Consider the following 13,468-nt stretch of genomic DNA (forward strand, 5'->3'; position numbering starts at 1 on the left):
GTAGCTTGTCCGCAATCTAATTAAGACTTTAGTTTTAACTCCTGCAGCAAATTTTAATAATAAAACAATACTTTTTAAAATGAGAATGTTGGTATTTTGAACGTTATCAACTTCCTCTTCCCTTCTAGCTTCCCTGCAGCCACTCTGCTTTCAGTACTTCTAAAAATGACACAAACTCACATAAAGTATTAACTTGCTCACATTAATGATACACACAAAAAATTTGGCCATTAGAGGGTCTCCACAAAGCACTTGGTGCAAGGATACATGAACCATGTAGAGAAAGTACCACTTGTATTCACGAGCCTAGATGTGCCTTGACAATTCCGTACTTTAAAATACTATTCTACACTGTGTCGCGGTTTAACCCGAGCTGGCAATACAACCACACAGCCACGCGCTCACCCCCTCCCCTACAGGAGAGGGAATCAAAAGGGAAGGGAGAAACCTGGATTGAGGTACACACAGTATAGTAAAATAACAAAATACTAATACACTACTAGTAAATATATATATATATATATATATATAACAGAAATAAAAGATACTCGAGGCAATTCCTCACAACCTCTGTCCACAACTGAGCAGCCAGTCCCAGCAAACTACACCTGGTCCTAAAGCCTATCCCAGAGATCGAGAAAAGAGAGGAAAAAGGCAGAAAAGCCCAGAGGCCTCTGCAAAATAGCAAAAGGCCAGACTAAACATCCCAACCGAAACTCCCCTGGTTACCCCCAGAGAGCGAACAGAAGAGAGAGAGCCAGAGAGATCAGAAAAGCCAAGCAGAAGGTCCCAACTCTCCTTAAATTGTTAGCATGATGCTCCCACTGATCAGTCTGGGTGTCAGTCCAGCCCTGTCCATCCGTCCCCCTTCCTCGCTGCCCCACACCTGTGGGCAGAGCTCGGACTGTCCTTGGCTCTCAGAGCAGAGCAATTACAAACATTAACTCTGTGCTGGGATGTCATCTGCTTGTTCTCAAACTAAGTCCCAAAGAGCATGCTAGCTATGAAAAGAAAGGCTTCTAACTGCATGATGCAAATGAACCCATTTTCAGTCAAACCAGCACAACACTCTTAATAAAGAAAAAGTTAACAGACAGATTTTTCTATTCAAAAACCCCAAAACCTTAACTAAAGACAAATAGTACTATTGAAAAAATTGCATAAGAATTTAACCAAAGTCCATTTTTAAAATTCAGAATTATGGGGCTCCTGATAGAGCTTGTGGTAATACAGCTTTATTATCAGACTGACCATTTTACTAGCCATAGCATAAAATGGCTTTTATAGTTCATTCCTCCATTCTTCCCACCTTCAATTTTTGAATAAAATAAAGATTGTAAGGTCAAAGATATAGTACCTTAAATAATTATGCAGATGTCTATTAACCTTTAACCTTCTCTTTCTGAAGTCAAAATAAATATTATCAGAATAAAAATGGTTGGTCTGTAAGAATTTATACATAAACATATGAGATTTTCTTCAGTCTCTTGATGGTCATTCCCAGAAATGTCCTTAAAAAGACTCACACATGACCAGCACATACCAGCTGTTCATCTAAGACCGAGCTTAACACTCACCAGCATTCCTTGCACAGTTAAACCAGCTCAGCCCTTGGGGGGTGTTTTCCGTCTTAGCTGCTTCTGCCAGCATAGAAAATCGTTATCTTTGTAGCAAGAGCATTTAAACCAAGGACCTGAAGTGGTGATTATAATGTTCCTTACAGCTTGCCAGTTGAAATTAATTCATTGAAAACAATTGTTTTACACCTGCTTTCTGCACTGCATCAGCAACAGGCAGAGATTCAACTTGAATGTTAGTTTTTCGTATTTCCTGTCTTGATCAGTGACATGACAGGATTTCCCAGGCCTCTTAAAAACGCAAGACAAACATTACGACAAATCGCTTCCTGGATAAACATAACAAATTTAACTCCATCATTCAGCGCTGATCTTCAATATTACAATCTGCTGAGAAGTTGCAAAATGTACCTCTCTTTAACAATGGTCACTTACTGTTTCTGACTGACTGTTGCCAACGTCTCCAGCTGAGGAGCCGTGATAGCTATAGCAAGTTATTAATATTACCCACTTATTTTCTGAATTTTAAATACACTTTTTTATTAGAAGACTACATTACTCATAGAGGAGAATAAAAATCACATCAGTAGTGTTACGTCTTCAACTGTCAGAATCCTGCACACTCTGCTAAATAAATGGAACCAATTCCACTATCTAGTATATATTTATTCTGCAGTGGGTTAGTTTGTAGCTGTGTCCATCAGGTGTCTTGCCTGGCTGTATGCATTCCAGCACCGCCAGGAACAAGGAGAGCCAAACTGCTGCAGTCCCAGCACAGACTGGTTCAAGGTGCTGCAGAATTTCACGGTGCCACTTGTTGATGCTGATATTTTAACATGAAATACTAGATACGACACCACATTTCCAGAAAGCAGGAGAGTTTTGTGTCTGTCCTTCACTCTTATGGAAGTGAAGTTCTGCGTTGCAGCCCAGCCTAGAAAGTGATGGGATTATTTTTGGACAAGATCAGATCTTTCTGTTAGCATGGATCTAACGGGGATCATTGAGTCAGACCAGCGTTTTTGGGTGAAATTGTTCCTTGATGAAAAAACGTTTATGGTAGGTGAGAAGAGGCAGCCATGGGTTACGGGAAATTGACACCATGGATCAAGCAGAATATTTTCATATTCTTTAGTGTTTCTTTTACCACTTTTTATTTTGCTCCTAATTACTTTCTAGGTAGTAAATCTATTGATACCAACGTCCTAAATAGGCCACAGGATAGTTTGGTTTTGAACTTTGCAAACTACGCTTGTTACATACTGTTGATTAATCATCTTGTCTCTTATGACCTTCTTCCTATTTGAATTGGAGTAAAATATTGCTAATAAAGATTTTTATCACTAGGATGTTTCATTGCAAATCTTGCCTTGTATTCTCATCCTGAGAGGGACATGAAGTAATCATGCAGAGAGCAACAACTTGCTTATTCTGTAACGTTTCAAATATATAAACTTACAGTTCTGCAGTGTATATTTTTCATGCCTTCATGGGACTGGTTCACTTAGCTGGCACACCTGAATCTCGTACACCCTTTGGTGCTTTTCAGAGGCAAGAAACAATAGGATTGCACCCAGCACGCAGGGATGCCCTCAGTTGTTCTGTTCGCAGAAATAAAGCCCAGAAGTGAAGGTAAGATTTTTCCTGATGGAATAAACGGTCAAAGCATACGATGACAAAAGTAAAACTCTGTGCTTTAAAAAAGAAACCAACCCCACAAACAAAACCAAAAATGAAACAACACACCCAAACAACACAAGCAAACACACACATGAATACCTTAGGTAAATATAGCTAGAGAATACATTAAGTTTGGCTTATCAGACTGTTAAATATCTGAAATAAGTTCAATAGATGTTAACCTCTTTTCATTATATTGAACAATTACAAAAAATAGCAGCAGCTATTTCACATTTTAAATTGATTGCTGCTTTCAGCATGCAGCTTCAGCCCTTGTCTGCTCAGTACTAAGCTATGCTTCAGGAAGACACCACTTCAAAAATGCTTCTCAGCTTTTCTTTCTTGGAACAGTCCCCTCCCTGACCTTTGACACTTCCAAAATTCGAGTGCCTTTAGTTTGGGCCAGGAAAAGAAAAGGTCAGAAATAAGACTCAATTAAGATTGCGAGTTTATTGGTTCCGGTGCAGCAGTTAGAAAGAAACACAAATGAATCATTCCAGGCCCCAGTGAAAAAAGCTCTTAGCATCAGGTCTCCTGAAGAAGGTATTTTACTTCACCAATATATTTGTATACTAAAAATTATTACTGAACAACGGTATAAAATGTGTTACAACAAACAACATTCATGCTGACTGTGGCCTGCACACTTTCTTGGGTGCTTGCTTCGGTGTTCTGGAAGACTTCTTGGCTGACTGTATTGATTTCCCAGCTTTGGGTGCTGCAAAAGACTTTGCTTCTGGTTTTTTGGGAGTCTTTTTCATCTCTTTTTCTTTTGTTGCTTCCCTTGGCATGCTGAGCTGCTTGGCTCTTTTCTGCTTTGGTGATGTCTTCAAGTCTGTACGCTCTTCTGTAACTTTGTGTTTCATTTTTGGAGCTTCCACAGCTAGAGGTTGTTTCTTCCTCTTACCAAGGGATGTTTTAGTTTTCTTGCCCAGGTTGTCGCCTTTTTCTGGACTTGGTTCCATTTTCTGTATTTAAGATACACACAAAAAAATTACCTTTCCACCAAAGAAACATCCTAACTGTGTTGCAAGAAGAAGGAATGAAAACCATTATAAATGCCAGACACTTTCTACCGACTGAACCGTGCCCCAGCCCAAACAACCTTTTCATGTTTCAGTCTGGAAGCAGAGGATCAAGCACAGAAATAATGATGAAGACAACGAAAGAAACACCAAAATAGTAAGAAAGTAAATCATTTAACAGATGCAAGGGTCCTCTTGGCCAGCCAAGTTCCCTGACCTCTGCTGGCAGAGCTTTAAATCACAGGCATGCTCCAATCATGAATGCAGTATAACCAAATTGAATTTTAAGTGTTATTGTTTTATTCACCCACGTATCTTTCCTAGATACTTGTTAAACGCGAGGATTATCAGTTGGTTGTGTTGCAGACATGTTAGTGATATGACCCACACCATCTCCAACTCTGGCAACAATACATCCACACAGTATTTCACGCAAGCTACTAGCTTTCAATTTGTATTACGTGATTGTTAATGTTGCATTCTAGAGAATGTTATTAATTTTTCTCAAGTTTTGCACTCCAGACAGAAGATGATACAATAAAAAAATACACTAAAATTTAATTTTAGAAGAAATTTTGAATTAAAATTTTTATTATTTACTTAATTATTTAGCTGTTTCTCGTTTTCCCTTTCTTCTGAGTTCAGGATTCTTATTGGACCTAGACAAAATTGCTGCTACTCAGAAAAATATGTAAAAGAACAATAAGCACTGGCTTCCTTTGTCTCTAAGACAAAGTCTGTTAAAAATTAAAACCCTCAAAACCAAAAGAATGCCAGAATAAACTGCCTCTTTAAGGCATCCCTCCCCATACTCTTGCTTTCATGATGCATTCACAAAAACTCCAGTTCACTTGAAGTGTGTTAACACACGCTGCTCCCTAAGAAGCAATGAATAACTTGAACAGTTCAAATCTTTAGCTTTACCAGAAACGCACATTTCTCACTACTAAACCATTACCTTCAGCTCGGCTGAGGCGGCTGTTTGCACAGGCACCAGCTGTGGAATTTCATCATCGTCATGATCACCTGCTTCTTGGGCTACTTCTTCTTTTACCACAAGTTCCTGGGTTGCAGCAGCAGCCACAGTATTAATTTTAGTTGTCGAAGTGACTTGACTTGAATTTGGTTTTTTCGCTGCCTTCTTCAGTTTCTTGCTCTTTCCCTTCTAGAATTAATTGGAAGTACATTTAAGACAAATCTTTATAACATTCTAAATGTATAACAATTGTTTTAATATGGTTAAAAATAAGATGGTCTAGGCAATGCTTGTTTAAATATTGTTGTTCAATAGGCCTGGACTGGTCAACCATATGCAGAATATGAAAGAAATGCATTACTTTCAGAAGGTTATTATGAACAGTTCATAAGGAAGCTATTTATAGGTAAAACAACGTTTACAGTCTCTGAGTTGAATATATATGCTTCAAATTTATTTTAGACAAAAGAACATACATCATAAGCAGAACTCAGTACAAAGGAATAGCTGATTATTTTCTTCTTTTAAAAAGTAGGTGAGCCCCCTATACATACAAATATGCAATTTTCTGAGTTATTCAGATGCCACTGATTAGCCAACAAAGAAGAGATGCATAGTCTGAATCCATGTATATGGTAACGAGCGTATTTCCAGAAGGCAAATACGAATAAACAGTGCAAGCAGAAGTTCTAAGAATGAAACTCAGCACCACACAGGCCTAGAAACACTCAGCTTACTGATTTCCAATCTGCTTTACAGCCTATCAGGCAGTTTTCCCATTATTTTATGAGTATTATTGAGTACTTGAAGCGCTCAGAGTCAGGAGCACCTAAATCGATTCACAGCCAGAAATGCCGGGATCAGCTACTAAAATGTTTAAGCCTAACGCATCAGGCACTACAATGCACAAAAGGACTAGTCATTCTGATAGGTTTTATTGAAAGTTTGAAGAATTCTTTTACCTTTACTTCCTTTTTTTGGAGAGACGGCTGTCTGTCAAGCTCATCCAAATTGGAGATATTAGCAGTAAAAATCGGAAGCGCAACTGATTTCAGTGTTTTGAGGTGAAGAATTTTTACATTTTTCCACTTCTGCAACAACAAAACCAGTATATTATGTAAAAATAAAGCCAAATTACGAACCACCTTGGGTTTAACGCAATCGCTCAGCAGTACCTTTGGGAGCTTCTTCGCAATCACCTTGGCTGCTGCAATTACGTTATCTAGGATCTCATCCGCTTTCATCCCAGTGTGACCGATACGGGCTGTGCTGAAAGAAATGAACAGTAGTATTTATATGTGGGCAAATACGCATACTTCAAGTTCCCTCGGTGCACTTAGGTGCAATTATCTTAACTTTCATAAAAGATGGTTGTCTATTGCAGAACTTTCTTGTAATAGCAGTCAGAATAGATTTACTTCTATTAACTTTTCCATACTTGGATATGCAACTTCTGCCTTATGTTACTAAGCATATTACCAGTTTAGATCGCTTTAGACGCACAATAAATGAAAAACCTTACAAGAATAGATTATTTTGGAAGTAGTTTTTATCTAATTTAACAGTAATGTTTTAGGATTCTTCACGGTGTCAGCGGGTGACAGTTGACTAGATATTCTCTAGGCATAAGGTAAAAAAAACCACCACAAAAAGGAAAACTCTACAGTAAAACTTAATCAGTAGAGCTACTGATTTCTTCCTACACGTTAATGTTCAAAATGGCCCATATCTGGAATGGTAACTCTTAACCTGTCTTATTCACATATTAATGGAATAAAATTGACTTAAAGTTCCTACAGTTAAGGTACAACTGCACTTCAAGTGAAGTATTAACTGCTCACACTTACTAGCAGCACCCTTTGTTGGTAACGGGGAGCGTAGTCCCCTGGATATGTTTTTGTAGCTCCTTAGCAAGATTTCTGGCTTTCAGGTTTACAGATAAAGGCGCCCTAAAAAACAAAGGAGGGGAAAGAAAAAGTATTTCCAAAACCAAACCCAAACCAAACCCAATCCAACCCACCCCAATTCCACCCAATTCCGTTAAAACAGAAATTAAAGACCTACTTTTTCCTTTCATAGAAGTGTTTTCCCAGATGTGAGGGCAAGAGCCTTCTGATTCGGTCATCAGACAGAAAGAGATCAAATCTGTTCAGGAGGCGACGCTTTGATTCAAATAGTTTATACTCCTTTTTGAGAGTTTTGTATGAGATGACCTGCAATGCAAGTAACAGTTTAGTCTCCACTGCTGAAAATACAGCCGAGAAAACTTCTGAGAACTGCAGAGAACTAACGACCGTAACTGACAGTCTGTCACGGTGCTTTTATTTCAGAATGCTGAAGACAACAAACAGCATACAGTAGGTTTTGTTTTAGGAATCAAACAATACAGATCTCTTGCACAACAACTGCAAATCACCACAGAGAACTTTAATACGTGGTAACGTCTAAATCAAGGTTATACACAACAAAAATATCTTCTAGTTTTACTGCTAGTGGCATAAGCAATCCAATCCAGCTGCAAAGAACTCAATTCTTCTTTCACACTGTTTTTCTAGTTGCTTACTCTAACTAAATACCGAGCATTTATCTAGCAGCTACATCTGATTGCCAAAGATTGTTTCAAATTGAAGGAATTCTTCTGAATAAATTTTAAAGTTTAGAACACATTTGAATAGTCAGAAAAAAATGTTATTTAGAGACTGCTGACTCAGAACCATCGAGATCAGAATATTAAACAGCAGGAAGAAGAGCTGTTTTCCCTTTTCGCTGGTACAAGAGGGAAGAAGTGACAGTACTGTACTCTGCAATCAGATTTCTCCCTTACCTGGCTAACGCTTCTGATCCCATTCTGGATTAAAAGCTTCTTGTACAGATTTTCAGTCTGCTCTGCTGATAAATTTGGTTCATCCTTCGTGAAGAGGCAAACCTCAGCTGTGTCCGGCCGGATGCCGTGGGGCAGGGGTCTGCAACGAGAACACGACGGGGACAGGGGATGGCTGAGAAGAGAAAGGAGTTCCTTCTAGAATGAGGTCTACACTGTCTACAGAGATCAACACCCAGTAACGAGTAACGCACAGAAACTATGTACTGAGATTCTGTTGTTAACTGCTAGACATCCTTGATGGCGCCTATACCTTTAACGCACACAGAAGTATAAAAGTTAAGCAATCATACACCATGGGTGCAGTCAGACACACCCCTGAATCCATCTGTCCTGCGGTCAGCACACAGGAGAAGTACCATCTGTTCTCCTCTCTTTATACAGAAACGGCCTCAAGTTGCGCCAGGGGAGTCTGAGGTTGGATTTGGGGAACAATTTCTTCCCCAAAGGGCTGTGGGGCATTGGAACAGGCTGCCCAGGGCAGTGCTGGAGTCACCAGCCCTGGAGGGCTGGACAGACGGACATGAGGTTCTCAGGACACGGGGCGGTGCCGGGGTGGGTTACGGTTGAACTTGATGACCTTGAGGGTCTCTTCCAACCGAAATGATCCTGTGACTCTGTATCATGGCTGCATCCCATCAACAGACAAGTCTTTGTGGCACCAGGGCCCAGATAAACAGATGTAAACTTTCTCAATACAGCAATGCTACAGTTTTAAAGAAAACTTACAATTCACATTTGCTTTTGGGTATCAGAAAAAAGATGCTAGGGTCTTTTTAATTATTTGGTGGTGGGTTAAGGCAAACAAAAGATTGAATTATTCTCTTTAAGTGGGAGATGAAAGGCACAGACCTGCAGCCAACACACCCACCGCTCCCGGCGGGCACGGCGCAGCACCGCCCACGGGAAGGTCAGGCCCCTTAAGCTCAGACCCAGCAAAGAGCTCCTCTCCAACCTGTCCCCACAGGGCCGCGGGTGAGTCTCTTACATTCTGATGACCTGAGCCGCCTGCGGGACCTTCCACACCGTCACCAGGAGGTGGATGTTTTCGCTCTCGTTCAGGAGCAGCGCGTCTCCCTTGGCCTTGCTTCTGGCGAACGCCAGCAGCGCCTCCACCGCCTTCTTCACCTGCAACGGCAACACAGCGGTTCGGAGCGGGCTCGGAGCGGGCCGAGGGCTCAGGAGCGGGCTGAGGGCCCGGCCCGCGTACCTGTGCGCGCTGCAGCTGCCCCGTCCCGCCCGCCATGGCTCCAGCACGTGTCGCCGCCGCGCCTGCGCACACGCTACCTTCCGGGGCAGCAGCGCGCGGGGGCGGGGCCGGAAAGGGGGCGGGGCTCTAGGCCCTTCGCTCCGCCCCCAGGGCGGGGCCGCGGGCCGGTGGCAGCGCCGGGCGGGGCGGGCAGAGGCCCCGCGGGCGCTGAGCGGGCGGGCGGCGCTGGGCCCGGGTGTCGCCCCAGGGGGAGGCGCTCACGGTACCCGTGGAGTGCTGGGCCAGCCCGGGGTGCTGCTGGGCAGCTTTGCCTCCCGGGAACACGTTTGCTTGGCTCGTGCTTCCAGCTGAGCATGAGCAGAAACTTGTTTGCTGGGAGGTGCCAGAGCCTGGCCCAGGCTGCCCAGAGCGGGTGTGGAGTCTACTGCACTGAGACATTCAAACCGCCTGGACCCACCCGTGTGATCTGCTCAGTGACCCTGCGTGAGCAGCGCTGGGCTGGGGATCCATGGAGGTCCTGCAGCCCAGCCAGCCCGGGGTTCTGTGGCTCTGTTCAGCTTGCTGTCCTCCCGGCCCTTCCCAGCCGAGCTGCTCCCCTGCCAGCCCTTCACTCCCCAGCCCACATCACAAGGGCCTGCTCTTTCCCAAATACAGATTTGCATTTGCTTTTGTTGAATTCCAAAAGGTTTGTGTTGCCTAATCCCCCCAGCCTGTCCAGCTCCCTCTGTACACATGCTCTGCCCACGAGGCTGTTGATGACTCCTCCAGTTTGACGTCGCCTGCAGATCTGATGTGTCTATGCTTCAAGTCACTGATAACGGTATTAAATAGAACATGTCATAGGATAGATCCCACTGGAACTCCACTTGTAATTGGCTTTCAGGGTGAGTACCAGCCCTTATCTCTCCCCTCAGAGCCCCACTGTCCAACCAGTTGTCAGCCATCCCGCTGGCCGCCCAGCCAGACCACAACATTTAGGGCATGGGGTGACTGCGGCAGAGTGCTGGGAGCCGTGCTGAGGTGGAGGTGAGCACCGTCCTCTTTCCCCTCATCTGCAGATCTAGTCATTCTGCCAGAGAGGGTGATGAGGTTGGTCAGAATGTTTTTCACTTTGTCCATCAATGCTGATAATTTTCAAGCACCTCCTCCGTGTGCCCAAAAATATCTTCCAAGGAGACTCATTCCACGATTTTCCCACGGACCAAGTGAGCATGACAGGTCTGACAATCCCTACATGCCTGAGCAATGTTTCTAGGTTACTTCTTTGCAGCCTATCCCTGATTTTACCTCCTGTGTCACAGTCTTTTCTCACTGGAGTGGTGTCGTAAGTTCGCTGTTTAGCCAAGACAGGTCCCTGCTACATCTGCTTGTTGTCCTGAGCATCAGGAGGGGCTGTTTTCATGTTGCGGGAGGCTGTCTTTGCAGACCTGCTGTCAGCGGCCCTGAGCTGCCTCCCCGCGACCCGGCCCACCGGTTCCCCAAAAGAACCAGCACCTCCCGCAGCGCAGGGGCTGTGCTCTGGCACTCGCCTTCCTCACAGACCTCTCAGCATCTTCAACTCCACTATGTCTGGGTTGCTACAATCAAAGCTACCACTGATGGTCACACGCCAAACCATTTCTTCTGAATGCGTGAGCAGCAAAGGCAGAACTGCTGCGTCTCCGTTTCAGTTTAGAGATGCATTGACCGACTGCATGGAAGCAGCTTGGTTGTGCCATGCTTATTCCTTCCAGTTCCACGCTGGTGAAGTGCATTTTGTTGAGATCAAATCTAGCCTGGAACTCTTCTGGCCGCACTCTCCCAGCGCGGCGTGCGCTGCGGCAGCTCTGGGGCTCTGGGTCGCGCAGCTCTGCAGGACCGGGGGCTCAAACACGACACCAGGAGCTTTAGTCGCTCACGCTTCTCCTCTCGATTTTTTCCTGCTCTTTGCCTTTTCCATGATGGCTTTTTCCTCCTCGTCTGATGTCTTCCGACAAAATCTGTTGCTCTGTCACCGTACCAGTGCAAAGAGAAAGGAATTAAAATACCCTGCTCTCTTGACAATCTGCTTTATGTAATGATTGATGTTTTCATTCTGCGGGAGCAACAGTGGAACGCTTGGTGGCTTCAAGACTTCCCCAGCCTTAGGAAAGAACTCTGTGGTCACATGTTGATATTGAAGATTGAAAACAAATCCTGGAAAATGGAAGTTTTAATTTTCTTTTGTGTGATTTGTACAAATGAAGAAAACAAATGAAACCGGCTAAGAAACAGAAAAGCTCTTATTTGTTTCCTTGTAGTCGTATGAAGTACAGATTAGAGAAATCGCTGAAAGGCAAAGGAGTAGCCAGAGGGCAGACTCATTGAAACATTTTTAGCAATGGGAGTACTTGTGGATATGACGCTAGCGGTGGTGCTTTTGTAACCTGATAATTGCATTAGCCTTGCTCCTATCTCTGTATGGGCTCAACATATTTTAGAGCAGCCGTGTTTTAATAAAGCATCAACATATTATTGTGACATGTTAAAACAAACCAGAAAAAATGAGAGGGCTGGAGCATGTCTCTGGCAATGGAGGAGCCAAGTCTGGTAAGACAGGACTGAACAGCAGGGCTGAAACGCGACCGCACTGGGGCAGCGCAGCGTCCGCATCATAAAGCTGAAGGGACTATTATTAGTGACTCAGATTCCAATTTTTAGCACATCAGTCTCATCCAAGTACGTTTTTCTGCAACATTTTAAGTCCGACGTGACCAAATGTTACTAGACGTGGTTTAGCTGACTTAGTATGGTCATTTTCTCTCAAAAGGTGCTCGACACAGCTAATAGAGCTGTCTTGGAAAAAACAGTTAATCTCTGGATAAGAAATACTTACGCTTAATACAGCATGCAATTAATACAAACTATAATGAGTGTGCTTTTGATTTATCAAGTTCACAAATAAATAGTTACACTTACAAGGGAATTACAAGGTTTGTCACTTCCATCAGTGTTATTGCTGTATGCTGAACTGCCTGCTCTGTCTGAACTGTAGCCCTCAGTTTATCTTTGATTAGGAAGGTATGTATTTTTTCTTAAGCCATTTGTCACACTTATTTAAATGCTAAGATTTAGAACAAAAAAAATAAAAAATCCAAGCCATTCCACTTCATTACTTATTTAAGGGGATGTTTCTATACATCCTTGATTTTGTACTTTCTCCCAGCAGAAGGGGTGTACAAGTAGAAATTGTTTCTGCTGTAAACAGGTCTTTGAGGCTTCTGATCATTCCCTTAGCGTGCACCCCAAAGGCTCCAGCATCAGGCAGACGGCAAAACTCCCACAAAAGTGGCACAAAGCATATGCAGAAATTAAACCAGGAGTGAGAAGTCTCTTACAAAAGAGGTTTCAGAAGACAAACTCCCCGCGGGATCTGGAGTTCACGCGCTGGTTCTCGTCAGCTGGTGTTCCTTTGCAGTGCTGGCGCCACCCCCAGCTCTGGTCCGCTACCTGTCAGGCTGCTGACAGCGCGGGCTGTCCAGAGACGCCGTTCTCAGAACAACAGACGCCTGTCTCAGCGGCACAAGCTGCAAAGCCTTCTCGTCACAACATAATCCTCTGCCTGTCGTCACTCCTGTGGCTCTAACAGGTGAGAGGGACGCAGCCTCGAGTGCCGGGTTTTCATCCAGCAGTCTGTCGTATCTTGTGTCACTCTTCTTCAGAAATAAGTGGATTTGTGCAGGTGTGTGTAACTGAGGGGAGATGTAGGAAAATCCAGTTTATGTTGGAAGTTGAGACTTTTGGGGAAGGAAAGCCAATGATAGGTGTTATTAAGTTACATATACACACAACCGATCTTGAGTTTCTTATCAGAAATTTCCATTTTATATTGAGATTAGACTCCTTTCTAGCATTTCTTAAGAGGAAAATAAACATTTTTTTCAGGTTTATAGTGCCTTAAAATAAACACAAGGAAAGAAACAGGTTCACAGTAGAAAATCTTCAGTACTGACTCCAGTTGTGTTGGTATACTTTTCTTTATCAAATCCTCTACAGGGTGCACACAACCAGAAGATTAAGAGCCTTTAAGTATCAGTTCAGGAAGCAAATAGTCCTGTCTGGAGTACATTTCATCTGCTTTATCATCATCACCATGATCCA

The 13,468-nt window shown here is 43.3% G+C and overlaps 1 protein-coding gene across 2 annotated transcripts; it reads right to left on the reverse strand.

The window, feature by feature from the left end:
* Positions 1-3,692: 3,692 nt before the first annotated feature.
* Positions 3,693-9,487, reverse strand: RSL1D1 (ribosomal L1 domain containing 1). 2 transcript variants are annotated; one of them, XM_065030408.1, is made up of 9 exons: positions 9,350-9,487; positions 9,128-9,267; positions 8,083-8,221; positions 7,323-7,471; positions 7,106-7,207; positions 6,434-6,527; positions 6,221-6,349; positions 5,241-5,447; positions 3,693-4,225 (listed from the first exon to the last, which is right to left on the reverse strand). In XM_065030408.1, exons 1-9 carry the CDS (start codon positions 9,383-9,385, stop codon positions 3,881-3,883), a joined length of 1,341 nt encoding a protein of 446 aa, XP_064886480.1. In that variant the 5' UTR covers positions 9,386-9,487; the 3' UTR covers positions 3,693-3,880. The 2 variants fall into 2 exon arrangements, with proteins under 2 accessions (XP_064886480.1, XP_064886479.1); XM_065030407.1 differs by having other exon boundaries at positions 8,083-8,254.
* Positions 9,488-13,468: the final 3,981 nt, after the last annotated feature.

This window comes from Columba livia, chromosome 15, assembly GCF_036013475.1.
Source record: "Columba livia isolate bColLiv1 breed racing homer chromosome 15, bColLiv1.pat.W.v2, whole genome shotgun sequence".
NCBI classification, from domain to species: domain Eukaryota; kingdom Metazoa; phylum Chordata; class Aves; order Columbiformes; family Columbidae; genus Columba; species Columba livia.

Excerpts from the sequence above, each read along its gene's own strand:
- RSL1D1 (XM_065030407.1), bottom strand. The coding sequence starts at position 9,385 with ATGGCGGGCGGGACGGGGCAGCTGCAGCGCGCACAG. Across the intron at positions 9,268-9,349 it reads GGCAGCTGCAGCGCGCACAG|GTGAAGAAGGCGGTGGAGGC; the intron begins GTACGCGGGCCG and ends TTGCCGTTGCAG. Across the intron at positions 7,208-7,322 it reads CACTTCTATGAAAGGAAAAA|GGCGCCTTTATCTGTAAACC; the intron begins GTAGGTCTTTAA and ends TTTGTTTTTTAG.